The sequence below is a fragment of the Bos taurus genome, chromosome 7 (assembly GCF_002263795.3).
Source record: "Bos taurus isolate L1 Dominette 01449 registration number 42190680 breed Hereford chromosome 7, ARS-UCD2.0, whole genome shotgun sequence".
NCBI lineage: Eukaryota > Metazoa > Chordata > Mammalia > Artiodactyla > Bovidae > Bos > Bos taurus.
In genome coordinates, this window is record NC_037334.1 from 11784531 (window position 1) to 11805897 (window position 21367).

At 52.1% G+C, this 21367-nt stretch overlaps 1 protein-coding gene across 4 annotated transcripts; it reads left to right on the forward strand.

Moving 5' to 3' along the window:
- The first annotated feature begins 24 nt into the window (after window positions 1-24).
- On the forward strand, window positions 25-20882 carry BRME1 (break repair meiotic recombinase recruitment factor 1). Of its 4 annotated transcripts, none has more exons than XM_005208636.5 (10): window positions 25-139; window positions 393-459; window positions 989-1040; window positions 6212-6392; window positions 10195-10276; window positions 10492-10596; window positions 11970-13250; window positions 17109-17197; window positions 19774-19866; window positions 20215-20882. In XM_005208636.5, exons 3-10 carry the CDS (start codon window positions 1010-1012, stop codon window positions 20366-20368), a joined length of 2016 nt encoding a protein of 671 aa, XP_005208693.2. In that variant the 5' UTR covers window positions 25-139; window positions 393-459; window positions 989-1009; the 3' UTR covers window positions 20369-20882. The 4 variants fall into 4 exon arrangements, with proteins under 4 accessions (XP_005208693.2, XP_005208692.2, XP_005208695.2 ...); XM_005208635.5 differs by having other exon boundaries at window positions 396-459; XM_010806706.4 differs by having other exon boundaries at window positions 27-139; window positions 396-459; window positions 13149-13250.
- Window positions 20883-21367: the final 485 nt, after the last annotated feature.

A 21367-nucleotide genomic window follows, 5' to 3' on the forward strand; every position in this document is an offset into this window, starting at 1 on the left:
CGCGTTGCCGGCGATGGGCGGTGCCGGCAGGTTGCGCGGGAAAGAGGCGGAGCGTGCGCAAGTGGAGAAGTGAGGTTCCGCCATAGCGCGTGCGCGGCAGGGCCTCGTAGTGCGCGGGAAAGAGGCGGAGCGATTGCAGGTGTGAGGGGTGGTGGCGGCCTCTGGGTTCACGGTGTGGCCGGTTCACCTGCGAGCTCTGGTCTTTCCTGGTTTAGGCAGTTCTCACTTTCGGCGCCCAGAGTAGGGTTAGGATGGGCCTGGTCACCAGAAGCCAGGTCCGCAGCACTCGGGCCTCAGAACTCGAGGTGCCCGGCCTCCGTGAGGGACAACTTTGCCTTTAATTGTTTAAAAAAAAACCAAAACCTTACAGAAATAACCGAATTATCCCCCAGCAGGTCCAGGTAGACCTTCCCAGTTCCTGGTAACGACAGAGGGACCTCAACACCTTCTCTGGCCCAGGTCAGTTTGGGCTTGTCTGGCTCCTAGGCTGGAAGGAATGGACCTGTGGTGGCGACTCCGGCCTCCCCCAAGGCCCCAGGCATCCTCCAAAGGGCCTTCCCATCCCTTGAAAGGTCCCCAAGTGTCCCCTCTAAAGCCTTCAGATTACCTTGCAGGCCCCATGTGTCACCTCGAAAATCCTGGGGTGTCCCTGGAAGGGTCCCAAGTACCCCAGCCTGGAGGAAGGGAGCTTCACATAGGCTGCCCCATCTTAGAGACTAGAGGGGCCATACCCCGGCCCAGGTGCTCTCAGATCCTGGGCAGAAAATAGGCAGTTCCCTCTCTGCAGCGTGGAGAGGTTTAAATTCTCACCCCGAGATAGCCTAAGGTAGCTATGATTCCCATCCTCTGCCCTACTGGGGCTCTGTTGACCCCTGGGGCAGCCAGATAGGTCTAGGTGGAGGAGAGGTGGCCTCAGCCAAGGCCACTGGGTCCTGTAACCCAGAGATAGGAACTGCTTGTAATGATGAGGTTTGCTCCTTGTTTTCAGATTTCTCTAGGGAGAGAGAAAATGAGTAAGAGGAAGAAGCTTCGGACCTCAGGTATTTGGATGATCAAATTGACACATTTTTATTGCTGCTTCTGCTGTTAGGAGGAATGTGGGCTTATTGCAGAAATGCTAAGGTGACCACACCAAGCTCCTTAAAATAACAACAATGATTTAATACACATGATGACTTAGTGCAAGTGTAAGTTATGGAGAAGTGCTTATAGTAAAAAGTGAAAGCTTTATGGAGCTTCCTCCAGCCTGTAGTGGGATCCCACAGCCTAGGGGAGGCCTGCAGGCTTCAGGGAGGGGTACAGCTTCTATACAGGTCCACTCTCAGAGATGACCTGTGAATAGAGCTTGATGTGCTGGTATGTGGCTTGAGCAAAAAACCTAGATTCATCTCCCTGTGTGATGGCAGATAACTTACTCTTTGTCTCACTTTCCTCCTGTAAGTAGGGGATAATAAAGAGCACATACCATTTTCTTTTTAAAATATTTTAAAATTTATCTTTAATTGGAGGATAATTGCTTTACAATATTGTGTTAGTTTCTGCCACATATCAACATGAGTCAGCCATAAGTATTAGTATGTCCCCTCCCTCTAGAACCTCCCTCCCACCTCCCTACCTTGTCCTTTAGAACAGTGATTCTCATCCTGTTGCGGGGAGCAGTTTGATTCCAGAGGACATTTGGCAATATCTAGAGACATTTTTTTTAAAGTATTGATTCATTTATTTGGCTATGCCAAGTCCTAATTGTGGCATGTGGAATCTTTCAGTTGTGGCCGGTGGGATCTAGTTCTCTGACCAGAGATTGAACCCCCTGCATTGGGAGCAGGAGTCTTAACCACTGGACCACCAAGGAAGTCCCTAGAGACACTGTGGGGTTTTACAACTGGTGTGTTTGGGTGGGTGAGAGGTACTGGCATTTCATGGGTCGAGAGCAGAGATGCTGCTCAAAATCATAGCATGCAGAGGACAGCCCCCCCAGCCCAGAATGACCTGGCCCCAAATGCCAGTAGTACCCCAAATGTCAATAGTACCAAAGCTGAGAACTTTGCCCTAGAGCTCACATGTGGATTAGTATTTGTAAAGCACTGAAAGTAGATGCATGGCGGGACACAAATATATGCTGCTGTTACGATTGTCCTTTCAGATTATTATTTTTTTCATTTTGAAACAATTTTGAGCTTACAGAAAGGTTGTAAAAATATTTCAGAGTTCAGTCTACCCTTTCCTCACCTTCCGCTAATGTTAAAGCCGCCCATAACCATAGGATGATGGTCAACCACGTTGTTGTTCAGTCACTCAGTTGTGTCCAACTCTTTTGCGACCCCATGGACTGTAGCCCCCCCAGGCTCTTCTGTCCATGGGATTTCTCAGGCAAGAATGCTGGAGTGGGTTGCCATTTCCTTTTCCAGGGTATCTTCCTGACCCAGGGATCAAACCCGTGTCTTGTGCATTGGCACTCGGATTCTTTACCACTGAGCCACTAAGGAAGCCTGGATCAACCACATCGTGTAGCATAAAAAACAGGAAATAAATCTCAGTACCCTACTTCCAGATTTTTCTTTATATACACAAATACAGTGTTTTTACTGGGTGAATATAATCATCAACATACTGATCTGCAACCTCTGATTTTCAGCTTCATGGGTTTTGAAGATCATCTTTACGTCTCAGTACACATAGAGAATTGCCTCGTTCAGAAGGAAAACATCCAGTATTATGTGGTATAGCTCCATTCCGCTGTCATTGGCTAAGGAATTTAAATTTCTTAAAAATTTAAGAATGATCCCTTCACCTAGTGGCTAATGAACTTCAAGAGTAGGATGTAGGGCAGGAAAGAAATCAACAGATCAAAGATGTTTGGTGTAAGGGCTTCCCTGGTGGCTCAGTGGTAAAGAATCCACCTGTCAGTGCAAGAGACAGGGGTTCGAGCCCTGGTCTGGGAAGATCCCACATGCCATGGAGCAAGTAAGCCCCTGCACCAGAACTACTGAGCCTGCACTCTAGAGCCTCGGAGCCCAAACTACTGAAGCCTGTGTGCCCTAGAGCTTGTGCTTCGCAAAAAGGGAAGCCACTGCAGTGAGAAGCTTTCATACCACAGCTAGAAAAAAGCTTGAGCTGGGACAAAGACCCAGCACAGCCAAAAATAAATAAATAGAATTATTAAAAAAAAAAAAAAAAGATGTTTGTGCAGAGATGAGTAACAAGCTGCTTGGAGGCACAGGAATTTCTGTGACACTGGAGGAGGAAGCTGGGGCCAGCCAGGCCCACCCACAGCAGGTCATTTGCGGCCTCTCTTGGCAGTGGACTCCTCAGCTCAGCGGACCCTGGGCTGGCCCAGGAAAGTTCTTTCTGTGTGTCCTGGATGGGTGGGGAAAAAGAAAAACGATTCTGGCAGGTGGTGAAAAAACCCTTTCCCTCCTGATGTCTTTGGCCTTTAGTGTTGAACACAAGGTTCTGCTTTCGTTTTTCTTAAATTAATCCTGTGGGGATGGATCACAGGAAGAAAATGGGAGCCTCTTCACTCCTGTTGGTATTTTTGCTTTTTATTTGGTACTAATAAATGTCCATTGGATGAGCAAAGCAAGCTAGTGTTTGGACTTCTTAAGAAACTAAACAAATGAAGCGGCTATATTTTTGCATTTCCTGGCAGACCACAAAATGGAAATGTGTTTGTATAAGAAGCATTCATTGGAGCTTTGCTCTGGGTGCAGTGCCAGGGTGGGTCCGTAAGGTGGGCAGGAGTGGGAAGCACGGTGAAGATGAGATCAAGATGAGATTTAGATCCTGCAGTTGATACCTTCAAAGTCTAGTCAAGGGTAAAGGAAAAATGCTTCTGACCAAGGGAGCTAATCAAATACACAGCAGTGGGGTAGAGTTCTAAATTGGCCTGTGTGAACTGTAACGGACAGAATTAGGAGAAATTACAGGAAAGTCACTGTGGTCTAGTGGAACCCAAAAAGCCAAATGGACGCTGAGGAGGCCCCTAGCATTCAGTGTTGGAGGAAAGGAGCTCATTCAATGGATTTGTTGTCTTACTTGTGTCTGACTCTGCAACCTCATGGACTATAGCCCTCCAGGCGCTTCTGTCCATGAGATTTCCCAGGCAAGAAGTACTTGAGTGGGTTGCCATTTCCTTCTCTAGGCGATCTTCCTGACCCAGAGATCAAACCAGGGTCTCCTGCATTGGCAGGCGGATTCTTTACCACTGAGCTACCTGGGAAACTCTCAGTGGGTTTACTTCAAGATATATAAGGAGGATAAGGGGACAACAGAGGACGAGATGATTGGATGGGTGACTGACTCAATGGACATGGGTTTGAGCAAGCTCCAGGAGATGGTGAAGGACAAGGAAACCTGGCATGCTCCAGGCCACGGGGGTCACAAAGAGTCGGACACAACTGAACAACAATATAAGGAGCTGAGTTTGGAAAGGTCTTTGTGACAACCTCCAGAAAAATCATACCTGAGTTTGGTTTATCTTTTTGTTCTCACTGCCTGGTCAGAGGAGATGCAGTATATAGTAAGTGTTCAGTAAGTGTTTGGGTACACTTAAGTGTGAAGGCTCTGGAGCTGGACTGCGTGAATCCCATTTCAGAGTCTTTGATCTCTCCAGGCCTCAGCTTGCTCATCCGTAACATGGCCATAACATGAAGACTCTACCTCGAAGTTTTGTCATAACATACCTGACTCCTCAGGACAGTGTCTGGCATGGAACTGAACTAGAGTCAACCCTTATTATTTGTTCATTGAATAAATGGTTCATTTGGGGCCAGATTTTGGAGCATTCTGCCAAGTCAGCCACTATTGGCAATTTCTATATAAGGGAATTCCCTTCATTAAACAAATAGAAGTTAATAAGCACCTTTAGGCTCTGAATTGCTTTCAGTGATGGGAAAGGTATTTTTAGGAATGTAGCAGGGACCAAGAGGCAACCGAGCTGAGAAGTCAGCTCCTTACCGCTCGATGACTCTGGGTCCCAGTTTTCCCAGGTTGGATATTCTGCAAGTGTCATGGAAAACCAGAGTGGTACATAAAATTTAATGTCATCCGCATTTTCTGGGAGGTGATCTGGATTTTCTCATGCGTTTACTCAGTCATCTTCCAAGTATTTATTGAGCGGTTCTCGACCCAGGAATGAAACCAGGGTCTCCTGTATTGCAGGCGGATTCTTTACCAACTGATCTGTCAGGGAAGCCCCATTTATTGAGCACCAACAGTTTATTAGGTGCTCATCTAGCCACTAATAAATGAGGCTCCTCTTTGCATGGACATGTTGTAGTGGAGGAGACAGTAAATGACCTAGTACCTCGGACGCTTGCAGAAAAGATGTAAAGTGAATATGACAGAGCATGGGTTCTAGAGGAGTTGCTCTATAGAAAGGGCAAGAATGGCTCCTCCAGGGATGTCTCTGGTGGTCCAGTAGTTAAGACTCTTGTGTTTCCACAGGGGGCACAGGTTTGAGCCCTGGTTGGGGAACTAAGATCCCACATGCCCTCTCACCAAAAAAAAAAAAAAATGGCCCCTCTGTAGGGACAATTTGAGCTGAGATCCAAGGGAACCAGCACACACCTCTCACCACTTCCCCAGAGAAACAGTCAGCTGGACAGGTTGTCTTGTGATTCTGAGCCAGGCCAGGTCACCTCAGGATTCAGCATCTGTCATGACTAGACCACAAGTTAAAAGCCTTTGAATCCCATGGCCCCATAAGTTCATGGGTCCCACCTGGATGACAGTCCATCCCATCTCTCACTCTCCAAGCAAGCATCAGAGCAGGAATTTCCTGCCCTTTGCACAAGCCTGCTCATGTTGCATCGGCGACCCAGATGTGTTTGGTTGTTGGTCATGGCAGTGTGTGCTCCCACTGTCCCCCACCCCTTCAATTCTTTTTTTTTTTTCTTTTCATTTGTTTATTTTTGGCTGTGCTGGGGCTTCACTGCTGAGTGAGGGCTTTGGTCTAGTTGCAGCGAGCAGTGTCTGCTCTTCATCGCGGGGCACAGGCTTGTCATTGTGGTGGCTTCTCTTGTTGGGTTCCACTAGACAACACTGACTTTCCTGTAATTTATCCTAATTCTGTCAGTAGTGGCCACGTGACACGTAGGATCTTCCCAAAGCAGGGATTGAACCTGTGTCCCCCCTCATTAGCAGGCAGATTCTTAACCACTGGACCACCATGAAGGGAAGCCTCCTTAATCTTCTTTTGTCTCCAAACCAGGAAGGGAAGGACTCCATCTTCCGAAACTTCCAAAGAACCCAAGGATAGAAGACTCTGATGGGGCCACCAGCCAGAGTTCCCTGTTAGACTCTTGGCATCACCCTGAAGAATCAGAAGGTGGATCAGGACTCACTCCTTCTGCAGAGCAGAGTAGGGAGGAACCAGGACAGGCAGCCTCCAGGTAGGTGGCTCAGAACATCCAGCAAGCCTCTCCGCTGATGGTGGGCACAGCACAGTGACCTAGTGGACAGGATGCAAAGGACGGGGAACCAGCCAAGATGACCCAGCCAGTGCTATGCCTCCCCGACAGGGGTCAGGGCCCTTGGATTGAGGTTCTTGAAGTTTTGCTTTAGAGACTCCTCTCTAGTGAGAAAAGTATATATATATTTTTTTTTAATTAAATTTTATTTATTTCTTGTTTACTTATTTATTTTTGGCTGAATTGAGTCTTTGTTGCTGCGTATGGGCTTTCTCCAGTTGCAGACAGCGGAAGCTACCCTTCGTTGCAGTACATAGGCTTTTCATTGCAGCGCCTTTTGTTGTGGAGCACAGGCTCTAGGCATGTGGGCATAAGTAGTTGTAGCACACAGGCTCAGTAGTCGTGGTGCACAAGCTTAGTTGCCCCATGGCAGGTGAAATCTTCCTGGACCAAAGGTTGAACCTCTGTCCCCTGCATTGGCAGGCAAATTCTTATCCAGTGTGCCACCAGGGAAGTCCTCCCATATTCCTTCTTAATGGGACTGAAGGAGTTGTGGGTCTGTGAAATAATAACCTATAGGAGAGGATTAAGCATCTTTATGTTCCAGGAAGTGTGCTAATAATAAATACTTTACACACATCCATTTATTTAATCCTCATGGCACTGTGACACAGGTTTTTAACTCCATTTGACTGATGAAGACTCTGAGGGTTCAAGCAATCAAATGACTTACCCAGGGCCACTAAGCTCATACAGGGTGGGCTGCGGTTCTGGCTTCGTCTGGTTCCTGTGCCTTCACTACTATGGCTTCCCAGTTCCCATATATTTTCAAGAAATATGTAATTAAACACGGTGGGAAGAAAGGAAATCTCTGGCGAACCATTTAGTCTCCATGGGGGTAAGCCATATGTAACTGCAGCAAAGTAGAAAGGGTTATTAGGAGTTGGGAGAAGGAAAGTTCCTGCTTTCCGAAGTCTTCAGAGAAAGCACTGTGGATTGGTATAGCACGTTTTCTGCATGAAAAAGTAAGGCATGCGGTCAGGCTGACAGGACCATTTTCTGGGGTGCATGTCTGATCTCAGGACTTGGCAGTCTTAGGGCTAAAGCTGCATGTGTGATAGGAAGAGAGGGGCCACATGTCACAGCTAAGCCACTCTCCCAGACACACACGATGGTGTCACCATGTCCCTCACCCCAGAGAGGCCATCAGGTCTGATGGGGTCATGGCTGCTGCCCACCCTGCTGTCTGAGTCCAAAAGAATAATCAGAACCTGCAGAAGTGGGTTCCAGTCCTTTTGTTTCTGTTTTTTTAATGTTTTATTAAGAAATACCGCCTGTGCGGAAATGTAGCAGAAAAAAAGCAACATGAATCAATCAGCCTAGCACATTTATGTTGAGAAATGAAACCTTGCCAGTACCCCAGAAGCCGCCCAAACAACCCATCCCAATTAAAAAATTTTGAGCAGACGGTTGCTCTCAGTATCTAGACTTATTCTGTCTCCATAACCTCCCTTGGCACGATCCAAGCCCATTAGCGTAGCTTCGTGCTTTATCCTGCTCTACTTCTAAAGTTGAAATCATGAAGTTTCAGTTCCAGATTCTGATTTTTTTTTTTTACAATATATATATCCACATTTGTTTGGATATAACCGTAAGTCTCACCAGTTTTTAAAAAAGACTTTATTTTTTTAGAGCAGTTTTAGGTTTACAATAAAATTGAGAGGAAGATACAGTGATTTCTGATATACCCTCTGCCCTCCCACATCCCTCGTGACCGCCATCACTCACCAGAATGGTACATTTTTTTTACCAAGGATGAAGCCACAGTAATGTGGCTTGTAGCATGTGGACAGGGAAGCCTGGCGTGTTGCAGTCCACGGGGTCGCAAAGAGTTAGACACGACTGAATGACTGAACTGAACCTACACTGACACATGTTAATCACCCACAGTCCATTGTTTACTTCAGATTTTTTTTTTTTATTGTTTAATTTTGGTTGTGCTGGGTCTTTGTTGCTGCACTGGCTTTTTGCTAGTTGTGGCAAGTAGAGGCTCCTCTGTAGTTGCGGTGCATGGGCTTCTCATTGCAGTGGCTTCTCTTGTTGCAGAGCGTGTTCTCTAAGGCATGAGGGCTTCTGTAGTTGCAGCTCCCCGGCTCTAGAGCACAGGCTCAGAAGCTGCGGCACTCACACTAAGTTGCCACGCAGCATGTGGGATCTTCCTGGACCAGGGCCTGATCCCGGGTCTCCTGCATTGGCAAGTGGATTCTTATCCATTGGACCAGCAGAGAAGCCCCAAAGTTTACGTTCCGTGTGTTGCACACTCTGTGGGTTTGACTAGAGGAATAATAACATGTATCAGTACAACGTCATGCATAGTTCTTTCACAGCCATAAAAATCCTAGTCTACTCATCTTCCCTTCACCACACCCTGGGTAACCACTGGTCTTTTTCATTGTCTTCATAGTTTGCCCTTTCCAGAATATCGTATAATTGGGATCATACGATACATAGCCTTTTCAGATCAGCTTCTTTCACATGGTAACATGCATTTAAGGTATCTCCACGTGTCTTCATGGCTTGAGAGCTCGTTTATTTTTTTAAATTTTATTTTAAAAAGCAGATAGCATAATTTTGTTTGTTTATTTTTAAAAAGTTTGGACTTATCTGGTGATCCAGTGGTTAAGACTCCACCCTTCCAGTGCAGGGAATACCAGTTCGATCCTTAGTTTAGGAAGTTCTGCATTCCTTGGGGTGTGGTCAAAAATTAATTCAAATTTTTTTATTGGAGTCTAATTGATTTACAGTGTTGTGTTAGTTTCAGGTGTACAGCAAAGTGAATCAGTTGTACACACGTGTACTCTTTTTTAGGTTCTTTTCCCATATAGGCCATTACAGAGCACTGAGTAGAGGAGAGCTTGTTTCTTCTTAGCACTGCATGCTGTCCCACTTCATGTACCAGAGTTTATTTATTTTGAAAATTATTTTATTTATTTATCTATCTTTGGCCATGCTGGATTGGGTCTTTGTTACTGTGTGTAGGCTTTCTCTGGTTGTGGAGAGCAGGGCCTCCTCTCTGGTTGTGGTGTGGGCTTCTCATTGCTGTGGCTTCTCATGTTGCGGATCACAGGCTCTAGGACCCATGGGCTTCAGTACTTGCAACATGTGGGCTCAGTAATCAGGCTTTAAATCAGGGGCTCAGTAGCTATGGCACATGGGCTTCTTGTCCCCTTCGGTATGTGGGATCTTCCCAGACCAGAACTTGAACCAGTGTCCCCTGCACTGGCAGGCAGATTCTTTACCACTGGACCATCAGGAAAGGCCTACCACAGTTTAGTTATCCAGTCACCCGCTGAGGGCCTCTCAATTGCTTCCACATTTTGGCAATTATGAATACACCCGTGTTTTTAGACACTGTGTTTTTTTTTTTGTTTTTTTTTTTTTTTTTGTATCTGCAACTTTTTAGCATTTGTAGAATTGGGGGCTGGGATGTCAGTCCAAATGAGAATCCCTGTTCTTATTCCAGGAGCCAGTTACTGGGATTAGAAGAGTAAAGTGCTGCCAGAGAAGGCAGCTTGGCTTCTAGGCATGGGACTCTGAACGGCTTCTTGGCAGTCATGCGTCCCTTCTCCACCCCGCCCTTTCTCAGCAGGTGCTCCAGGGCCGCCCTCTTTGGAGACTCTGAGCACTCCTCTGCCTTTGGATTCCATTGTTTGTCTCGCTACACAAGTTAACGGCGGGGTAGGAGGACTTGAGAACCTCCCCTGTTTTGTCTTTCTCCTTCCAGCTCTCCTGATAATGAAGCAGACGCTCCCTCCGGGCTCCTTGGGCAGCCAGAAAGGGAGCCAGTTCCCCTTCCTCCTTCCCAGGTGAGCCTGCTCTGTAGCCTCACATAGGCACAGAAGATGCTGGGGAGCTGGTCTGTGTCCAGCAGCAGCAGCTGCTGGTGGGAGTGTGCACTGGGGCTGGAAGGCACAGACTGCAAGACAGAAACCGGTTTGGGGATTTTCGCGCTTGATTTCCAAGACCTCATTCCTCCTTTATCTTTACTGCTGTTTTGTTCTTGTTGTTATCTGCTTCACAGAACTCAGTGGGGAAGTTTGTCCCCCAGTTTGCAAAACCCAGGAAGACAGTGACGAGACAAGCAGAGAGGAGGGAAGAGGGCCTCAGGATGGGGGTGTTCAGCTCGGTAAGGTCCTACCATCAGCCAGGCTGAGCTCTGTAGGTGTACCACCTCTTGGCCCCACCTCAGCAGCCAAGTTCAACCTTGGTTTCCTTTGACAATGACTAGGCTTCCCAGGTGGCTCAGTGGTAAAGAACCTGCCTGCCAGTGCAGGAGATGCAGGAGACACGTGTTTGATTCCTGGGTCAGGAAGATCTCCTGGAGAAGGAAATGGCAACCCACTCCAGTATTCTTGCCTGGGAAATCCTACGGATGGAGGAGCCCGGCGGGCTACAGTCCATGGGGTCGCAAAGAATCAGACACGATTGAGCATGCACACAGCCCTGCACCTCTCCACAGCCCCACCACCATCATATTTAGCACTAAAGGCATCTGTGGACAGCAGGGGCTGTGTCAGCAGCCTGCAGGCCTGTGAGAGGCGCTCGGGGCAGCGTGCCTGCACTGAAACTGTGGAGGCCAGAGCTCTGTGCCCCAAATTGGGTGAAAGTAGCGAAACTCAGAAAGGCAGCCCGGGCATAGCACAGGGAGCTCACCTCAGGGTTCTGTGATGACCTAGAGGGCTGGGGTGGGGGACGAGGTAGGAGGGAAGGGATTTTATATATGTATATAGATAAAATTACAGCTGATTCACATTGTTGTATGGCAGAAACCAACACAATATTATAAAGTAATTATCCTCCAATTAAAAATGAATTAAGAAAGGCAGCCTGAATTTCTGTCCCTAAACCCCTTTGCCTCTCAGAAGCTTTTGCATGAGCCGAGGGGGCTTTTACAGCATGCTGTCTTGTCCTTACCCCTGTGAGCTCCAGGGGTCACGTTCGCTGTCTCTGGAACACACTCCCCTAAAAAGTGATTGGTAGGCGTTCCCAGCAGCTGTGTTTGTAATTTCCCCAGACCAGAAACACTCCACGTATCTTTCAGCGGGTGAATGGTTGAACAAATCGTGCTTCATTGACACCACAGAACACAATTTCCAAAAAAAGGAGCAAACTAGTGTGATACACATAACCACTTGGATGGATTTCCAGGGCATTAAGTAGACTCAGAGGAAGGTGTAAAAACCATATGGCCACAAGTGTCTGTTGATGGATGAATGAATTAAACAAAACATGGGTAACATCCATAAACAGAACAGATATTTGTGTATCCATGTTCACTGCAGTATTATTCACCTTGAACTCAGGTCTCCTGCGTTGGCAGGCAGATTCTCTACCGCTGAGCCACCAGGGAAACCCACCCAGGATCCACACAGATCCCTGTTTGGGGGCACTGTCAGCCTCGTGGCATCTGAGGCTTCATACAGGGGCAGTGATGGCTAGAAAAGTCTTCAGAGCAGTTGATTATTAAAGGCCCAAGGCTGAGTCTTTCTCTCTCTACAGGGAACACTGCCAGAACCCAGTGCACAGCAGACCAGTAGCCAGCCTCAGAAAGAGTCCCCAGGACTTGCCCTCCTGGAGGCCAGGGACCCAGGACACCAGACCCAGGCAGATGGCACCTGCACCGAGCCCAGTGGCCTAAGCCCCATGACCCCTGGGCCCAGTGATGCAGATCCTCAGCCCTCCTTCTCCACCAACGCCTCCCCAGAGTCGGGGACGGTGCCCTCGGCCTCAGAGAGAGCTGGCCAGGACTACCTGTCAGAGCCTGGGACCAATGTGCCCAAGAGTGGAAGCACGGAGGAGGGTTGGGCTCCAGGCAATCAGGGCCAGAAAGGGCCCCTGCCAGGCAGTGACTCTGGAGAGATGGGGCCAGAGCGAGGAGCCCCCCAGCAGGGAGGTGCCCAAGGACTAGCAGGTGCTGACCAACTTGAGGGGCTCCGGGAAGAAGGAGGTAGCCTCCTGGGCCCAGAGCCCCCATCTGCAGCCCTGGGCCCTCCTCTCCCCCTGCAAACCCTTGGCAGGGAAGCAGAATGGAGCTGGAGCGGCCCTCGGTGCCCACCACTTGGGGCCATTGTTATCGCAGATGTGAACACAGACCCCGCTGAGCCAGAACACAGGGCTCTGAGGGTGGCTGGGCCAGACAGGGAGGTCAGCACCAGGGTGCCCGCCTCTCCCAGTGGGAAGGCTCCCGACGCAGGCTGCAGCGGGGCACTGCTCAGCTGCACGCCTCTCACTGGGGTGACCAGTGGAAGCAGAGGGGAGGCACAGTGGGAAGACGAGCCCCCTGGTGACATCCTGGGGTGCTTTGCAGCCTCCCTGCCTCTGCCTCATGAGACCCAAGAACCCACACTAGGAGCTGGGGATCCCAGCCCTTCAGCCTTAGAAACGGGCCCAGATGTTGGTCAGACCCAGGTGCCAGGCCCGGATCAGGAAGGGTTGGGAGGTGTGTGCTCGCAGCCTGGGCTGTCACAACCTGCAGCTGAAAAGGCAGCTGAGCTAGGGAGCCCGAGCCGCAAACAAGACCTCCAGGGGCTCGGTTTGTCCCTCAGAGCCTCTGCTATACTGATGTACCAAGAAGCAGTGGGCGGCCCTCCCCAGGATGCTGGGGCAGGCCAGAGCAGCCCAGACACCCCCACAGGCCCTGTAGGCCAGCCCTGGCGCCCCGCTGACTCTTCCAAGCAGGCCATCTGGGAGGGGTCACCAGCCTTGGAACTCGACTTCCTGCCAGACAGTGAAATACAGGATGCCCTGGAAGCCCCTGGCTTTGAAGCCCCACCGGAGCAGGTAAGAACTTCCCTGATTTACAGCCACATGCCCCAGGGCAGGCGCCAGACGGCCACGAGCCCTCCCAAAGCGTCCAATAGTTGGGGGAAAAGGGGCACGTGGTGACCTGTTTATACAGCAGATGAGTCCTGGGGTCTGAGTCACAGCTTCAGTGGGTGTGGAGCCAGTGATGTCCTGGGAAGGTTAACCTGCCTTTCTCTGAGGGGCCTGTCCGTCTGGGAGCTGAGGAGCCCCAGGGCGTGATACACACACGTTTTGTCGGCCCAGGCAGCGCCCCCGGTGTACCTGCGTCCTGCACACCTCAGTGCCCGGCTCTGCATGGAGATTCCTTGGGTGTCTAGAGGGCGCCAGACCACAAGGGGCTACCTGAAGAATCGAGGGACCTCAGAACTGGGCCCATGGGAGGGGACCTCACCCCCCTGCTGGGAAGAACCTCTGTCCATCTTTAGGGTCGCCTGATACCATTCTTTTTCAAACATACACATGGACTTTCGTTTGTCTGCTGGAGTTTTTGTTTGTTTTTCACTTACTGTGCTTTGCAGTTTGTTTTTTGTTTTTTATTTTACAAATTGAAGATTTGGGGCAACTCTGCTGTCAGATGATGGTTAGCATCTTTTTATTTATTTATATATTTTGCTGTGCTGGGTTTTCGCTGCTTTTGCACGGCCTTTCTCTCCTTCTCAGTGAGTGGGGGCTACTCTTTCGCTGTTGCAGTGTGAGGGCTTCTCACTGCGGTAACTTCTCTTGTTGCGGAGCATGGGCTCTAGGGCTTGAGGGCTTCAGTAGTTGTGGAGCAGGGCCTCAGCTGCCCCGGGGCATGTGGGGTCTTCCTGGACCAGGGATTGAACCCATGTCCCCTGCATTGGCAGGCAGATTCTTATCTACCAGGGAGGTCCTGTCTGCTGGCATTTGCAAGGGCTTCCCTTCGGGGATCTGCCCACCTGAGCCTCAGTGTTTTGTGGCCTCACACTCAGAGGTGGGCGGTTCTCTTTCCACACACGGGGTGCGGCTGAAAGGCTGAGGAAGGTGGGGCACCTGCCCGCCATGAGGCAGCCGGGAGGGAATCACGCCCAGGTGGCCTGATTCTACGGCTGTGCCTCAACCGTTCTGACCTGGAACCAACACAGAGCCCATGTCACTTCACAAACGTGGCCTCCATCTCTGGCCATCCTTGTTTTAAAACTTTATTTTTGGGGTGTTTGAAAAAAATTTTTTTTCAACTTTTATTAATTTATTCTTTATTTTGGTTGCTCTGGGTCTTTGTTGTGGCATGCGGGCTCTCTAGTTGGGGTGCTCAGGCTTAGTTGCAGCATGTGGGATCTTAGTTCCCCGACCAGGGATCGAACCTGGGCCCCCTGCATTGGAAGCGTGGAGTCTTATCCGCCAGACCGCCAGGCAAGTCCCCTGTTTGAAAATGTTTTTGAGGTTTGAGAGCCTGCTCTGTGGCAGGAGTGAACAGATCTGGATGGTCTCTGCCCCCATGAGGTTTTCAGTAGCGCCATTCCATCTGCCTCTCCCAGAGTGAGCATTTTGTACCCTGTCATTTCTGCCCTTAAAAAGTCTCTTCCTAAGATGCAGCCCCCAAACAAGCAAAGGACGTCATCTGGTGCCCAGCTGGAGGAAGCCAGCTGTTCCAGCCGTGGAGGGAAACCATGTCTGGGTCGAGGAAATGTGGGTCTCAGGTGCTGCCTTCCCAAGGGATGGCCAGGGGTCGTTTGTGACACGGGCCTCCCTGCCCTGGCTCCAATTCTTTGTACTGTGCATCGCACGTTGCTGTGATCACCAGACAATCAAGATTACAGAAGGCGAGTCACAGTGTGGCTAGATCGTAGCCTTTAAACACAGACGCCCGGGAGAAGTAGGCACTCAGGTTCTGGACAGAGCTGAAACGTTGTAATTAAAGCCCCAGCCCTTGAAAAATGCACACCCCTCTCTTGGAAAGAAGAGCTTGGTCATTCCCAGTCTCTGCCCTCTTGGGCCGTGGCTGAGGGAGAGGGCTGGGGAAGCAGCTGGAACCTTGGGCGCGTCTAGCAGGCCAAGGAGAGCCCTGCTGAATGTGCCGCCAGCGAGCACGCTCAAATCACCACCGAGCCGGGAGCACCAGGAACCCAGCAGCGCCCAGGGTGGACGGGCCCGCTGCAGGAGGCACTGCCCTGGCAGGGCCGCAGATGCCCAGGCACGCTCTGTTTTGACGCCGGGCCTTCCTGAACAAGTTGGGGCAACCCGAGCACAGGTTCCCGTGGGGAGGTTCCAGAAGGCAGGAACCCTCCCTGGCAGGAAGGCCCTGTGGGAACAGAGTGCCGGTGGGTGGCGTCTCGGCCTGCGACCTCAGCGTGCTCAGCTGTGAGCTCCACTGCTGAGGGGGGGCCCTGGGGACTCGCAGCAGTGACAGGCTGGCTGCACACCCAGCTGCCCTCTTATCGTGGCTCCCTGGGGACATGATGCTCACCCCAGGGCCAGTGGAGCCCCCTCTACTTGTAAGGAGGGCCTCATTTAAAACCCTGACTCCCACGTCCCTCTCATGGCCCCAGTGGGTGGCCTCCAAAGGGGGACGGTGCACTACTGTCCCTTCAGGACAAGCACTACCTTTGTCATGACAAACTCCTACACAGCCCTTGTAGGAGCCGTGGTCCCTGTTGGGAAGGAGAACATTTCTTATGACCAAACTTAAGTGAATCCATGGCATCGAGTTTTTTTTTTTAATTTGGCTGTGCTGGGTCTTAGTTGCGCCATGCAGAATCTAGTTCCCTGATCAGGGATCGGACCCGGGACCCCCTGCATTGGGAGCGAAGAGTCTTAACCTCTGGACCACGAGGGAAGTCCCTGAATTGTACTTTAAGTCACAGAGTTGCCTCCGTGAGAGTCGGCTGTGTGCATGGGAGAAACCACTGCCTAGAACAGTCGTGCCAACCTTGGCACTGCTGGCGTTGGGGGCCTGGCCGCCATCCTGTACATGGAAGGGGGTTGAACAGCATCCCTGGCCTCCAGCCCCCACCCTCTGAACACGAGGAGCACCTTCTTGCAAAGGCGTGACAACCCAAAATGTTTGCAGACACTATGATGTGTCTTGGGGCTGGAGTCATCCCTGAGTGAAAGCTGCTGGACTGCAGACAGTTCTTCATGTCCATTCCTTTGTATCCCAGGACCCTTGGCAGGTTGTGCTCAAACCCTTCACGGCATCCCCCACCTAGGACTTGTGTCTCCTCAGAAGAACAGACAGCCCTGGGCCAGCGGCTCCAAAGAGGCAAAGAGCCGTCACCTGCGCCACTGAGCCACTGAGCCTGACATTTTCCATGAAAATTAAACCACCGTTGACCTTTAGAAATTTAAGCTTCTCAGGGTTATCTGGCTCTCTCGCCCCCGTTAATTATGAATGTTCCCTTCAAAATATATTTGCAAAATCTTTTCCTTGACATGAAACTCGGGGCTTATCTGGCCGACTCTGCCCCTCCATGCCAGCCGCCCGCCTCACCACAGTCAGCACCCCCGGGGTCCTCTCTGACCCCTCCTAGATACCGCAGGACAGGCCTGAGACCACACCAGGCCTCAGGGGTCAGGGACAGAGAATATGGGATGGAACCACCCGCCGGTGGCTCAGATCAGCTTGTCCGAAGACTGGGGCCCAGGAGAGGACGCCAGGGTCAGGCCTAGTATCGAGGAGGGAGGGTGAGAGCAGCCGGACTGGTGGCCTGCAGGTCTGGCTGTCACGGCATCTGTCCCCCACACCACTTTTCCTCCTCTGCAGGAGGAAAGCACGCCTCAGCCTTCCGAGTGTGGTGGAGGAGAAGCCAGACCTGCGTGGCTCCTCTCCTTCTCCCAGCCGGGTCACTCACATGTGTGCGCACTCTCCTTTTCCAGTTGTTTCCTGCAGGAGGCGAGCTGGACCCCTGCCAGCCTGGCACCGGCCCGTGTGCAGACAGAGGCCCCCGTGCTGAGGCCCAGCCGAGGTAGGCAGAGTGGGAGGCACCGTGGGACCTTGCCTTGGCCGGAGTCCTCCTCTTGTCTCTCGAAGGGGGAGCGTGGCTGCTTTGCTGGGGCTCCAGCCCCCACCTCTCCCCCACCCCTGCCTTTTGAGCTCCCACTTTGTGAATGAGGGTGATGGAGGTGACCCTGGCTCTCCCTCGAGGGGCCTCACTTTTCTCTGTCTAATAAGGTTGCTAAGCCCTGAATTTCTTACTTATGTGGCTGCGCGGGGTTGTAGTTGCAACATGCTGGATCTAGTTCCCTGAGCAGGGATCAAATCCAGGCCCCCTGCACTGGGAGCACAGAGTCTTAACCATTGGGCCACTAGGGAAGTCCCCAGATTTTTTCATTTTCGCTTTTCGGCCATGCCACTTGGCATGGGATCCTAGTCCCCACCAGGGTTTGAAACCAGGTCCCCTGCGTTGCAATGCAGTCTTAATCACTGGACCACCAGGAAGGTTCCCACTCCCACTTGCAAACTTCCCATGCCCCCTGCTCCCTGGGAGTGGAGAACTCCCAGTCAGCACCCTGCACCCAAGCTGGCATCTCTCCCTAGGTCCCTTGGGATGGTGCCCCCAGCTCTGTGGTGGTTTGAATGCATGTTGTGCGTTTTATTGGAGAGACAGCCCAGAGCTTTCCTTGAATCTCCATGGAGGGAGTAGGGACCCAGTCAGAGCTCGGAGCCACTGGCCTGCGTGACCTCGGGGCCACCCCTGCTCTGGCACCCTCGGGCCTTCCAGAGTCCCCAGTCTGTCCCGTCTTCTTTCCTGCTTGGTTCTGTTCCCCAAGGCAGCCACCTTCTCTCCCTCCTATAGGCACCCGGTGTGCTCCTCCAGCCCATGGAGGTGTGTGTTGGGAGGGTCCTCTCCCCCCACCCCAGAGCTTCCCTCTCCCAGTCCATCACCTCTGTTCATGTCCTTTCTCCCAGCCTTGCTGACCACCAGCACAGGGCGACAGTCCTCTCCTGTTACCTTGTACTTAAACTGCAGAGCGGTGGCCGATTGATTATTTATGGCCAAGTTTCTGTTTCTCTCTGGCAGGTGTGGAGGAGAGATGAGGCATGCAACCCTTGGCGGAATTTGTCTCCTTTCTCTTCCTCCTGCTCCTCCTCCTCAGGGAAGAGGGGGGCCTCCCACCCCCTGCCCTTGCACACATCTGTGTATAGTACCTGTGGTACCACATGTTGCTTCCCCTGACAGACACACACACCCGCTCCCTGCCTGGGGACCAGAGGCAGTTTAATCAACGTGGCCCCACTGTTGTTTTTTTTAACATTTATTTTTGTTGTGCTGGGTCCTTGTTGCTGCTCACAGATTTTCTCCAGTTGCAGAGAGCACGGGCTCCTCTTTGTTGCAGTGCACAGGCTTCTCACTGTGGCGGCTTCTCTGACTGCAGAGCATAGGCTCTAAAGCATGGGCTTAGTGGCTCCGCAGCATGTCGAATCTTCCCAGACCAGGGATCAAACCCATGTCCCCTGCACTGGCAGGCGGACTCTTAGCCTCTGAACCACCAGAGAAGGCCCCTACTATTGCTTAAGCAAAAAGGAGGGAGATTGGCGTGTGAATCTCTTGACGGCCTCAATGCAACCCCACGTGGATGGCTGGAAGCCCCCAGGTGGGTCCTGGGGTCTGCTTCTATGGCCCTTGGCCAAGAGAGAAAAGGCAAGAAACTGAGGCCCAGGCTGACCAGTCATCTCAGGGTGACTAAAGCAGGGGGAGCAGAACCACAGTTCCTCTAGTGACAGCCCAGGAATCTGCTAAGCTGTATGACCCTCTGCTCCCTCCCCACAGGCTATACCTATTAGATACAGTGGTGCCCCGCCTGTCTACCCCTTCTATAGGCACTGATGCCCTCCAATGCCAGGTCTTCCAGGACCTGCTCTGGGCACTGGGGAGAAACACAGCTTCTCCCTAGTTGGGTGGGAGCTTGGGGGGTGGTGGTGAGCAACAGACAAATTATTAGCTGGTCAGATGGCAGAGTGGTGGGGAGAAAAAGATAGCAGGGAAGGGGTTAAGATTTTAACCTGTGGTGGATGGGGAGGGAGAGGGAGGGTCCCCCTCCCAGCTTCTCCCTCCCCCACCCCCACGGAGGAGACATTCTGGAAAGAACATTTCAGAGCCCTAAGAAGTGCTACGGGAATGGCCAGGAATTCAGTGTGGCTGCAACAGGGGGAAGAGGGACAAGAGGGAGTGGGTGGGTCTGGAGGCACGGCGGATGGTGTAGGGCTGCGGGGAGAGATTTGGGCTGGGTTTCCATTTCCACAGCCCCCCCCACCAAGCCACTTGAGGGGACAGGATATAAGGGCAGGAGGTGGGGGCCGAGGAGGGTGTGGCAACTGCCCCACAGGAGCCACCTGGTGGGGGAAGGGGCTAGATTCTGGGTGTATTTTAAGCGGTAGAGCCATGGGGCTGGCCATCAGGACCCTGCCTGGTGGGAGGGGGCGTCATGGCTGTCAAAGGTGTTCATCTCTGGAGAGATGGCTCAAGGCTCAGCAGAGCGCCCCCAGTGGAGGCTGGTGGGGCTCTCCAGTGAGCTCTCCTCCTGCCTCCCTTCCCGCCAGGACACGAGTGGGGATCAAGACTTACGAGGCCGCCAGCATAGAGGACGCGACGGACACCGTGAGGGGCCTGGTCATGGAGCTCTCCAACCTGAAGTAAGGGCTGGGCTGGCACCGTGGACCCACAGTCCCTGGGACAGGCAGAGGGAATGGAGCCGGGGGTGGGTGATGGAGGCCCCAGTGTACCAGTGATCTGGGGGAGCCAGGCTGGGCCCAGCCCCCCCCCGTGAGGGGCCTCTGGGAAGCTTCTCCTTCACAGAGTTGTCAGGCTCTAAGGAGGGGCTAGAAGGGTCACAGCCTGCCTGCAGCAGGCTGATGCGGACTGTGCACACGCCTGTGCTTATGCGGGTGTGACCCGAGTACCCATGAGCGAGTGAGCCGATGTGAGCAGCCCAGTGTGCCCGAGTGTGAGGTGGGGCACAGCCCAGGCCTGTTTCCACCCAGCCGGCTGATTATGAGCACCCACCGGGACCTGGAGACCTTCAAGCGCCTCAACTACTACCGGAAAGCAAAGCCGGCCGGGAAGGCCCCCACACCCTACACCGCAAAGGGGGCAGGAACCCTCCCCCGAGGGGAGCAGTCCTGGAGGGATCTGTAGCTGGTTCCAAACTGCCTGGGGTTGTGGTGTGTGTTCCTGCAAGCTCACTGGCTCCCAGAAATGTCCTGCCCAACAGTGGGGAACAATCCCTCTGCAGACCCTGTGTGCTCGCTCCCCCCACCCTGCTATCTTGACCTTCTCACGTGCCGGTCCTGGGGGCCCCAGAAACCGTCCCTCAACTGACGGGGAAGTCAGCTTCCCACGGGAAACACGAGAGGCCCTGCCTCTGTCATCGGCCTCCCCTGGGAGCTGCGTGGGGCGGGGAACCTGCTCCTCCCTGTGGCAGGCCTTCTGGGGCCCCAGGAAGCCAGCTGCTTCTGAGCCAGGGGCGCGGGGCCACCCAGATGGTTATCTGAGTTTGCAAATTTCAGCTCCTTAGCTGAGGTTACTGAAGGTTCAGAATTTGTTTCTTTCCTGGAGGAGAAAAGGGCTTGCTTTGTTGGTCATACCCTTGTTTTTCACTGGATTTCCATTTCTTCTGGGAAGCCCATTAATAAATGATGCCTTAGCCAGACCTCAGACCGTGTGACCGACCTGTTTGCGGTTGGAGGTGTTTTCAGTTCCTTGATGGCCTGCCCACAAACCTCCCTAATACCACCTTGTTCTCCTTCTGTTTCTCATGCTCTTTGTGAAGACAAGTTGGTGTACTGCCGGGGGCCCCCACTCCCAGATGGAGTCTAGGGGTCCCCATGCTTTAGCAAGTGTCAGACTCTCCTGGAGCAGGTGGGTATGTGCAGAGATGTGCATGTGTACAAATTCCAGCACACAAGTATCTGTGGACCAATCAGCCCACTGAGACATCTTGACTGTCCAAGCTGGAGTTCAGTGCTGAGTTGGCCTTGCCTCTCCTCTGTGGGACAAGCTGCTGAGAAGCCCTGGTCTAGGAGGCAACCCTGGGTGGGAATTATAACTGATGCAGACACAGCTAATGCCTGGAGGGTGCCGAGGGCAAGCGTGCGCACACCCTGCCCCACCAAGCCTCACCACAGCCCCAGTGAG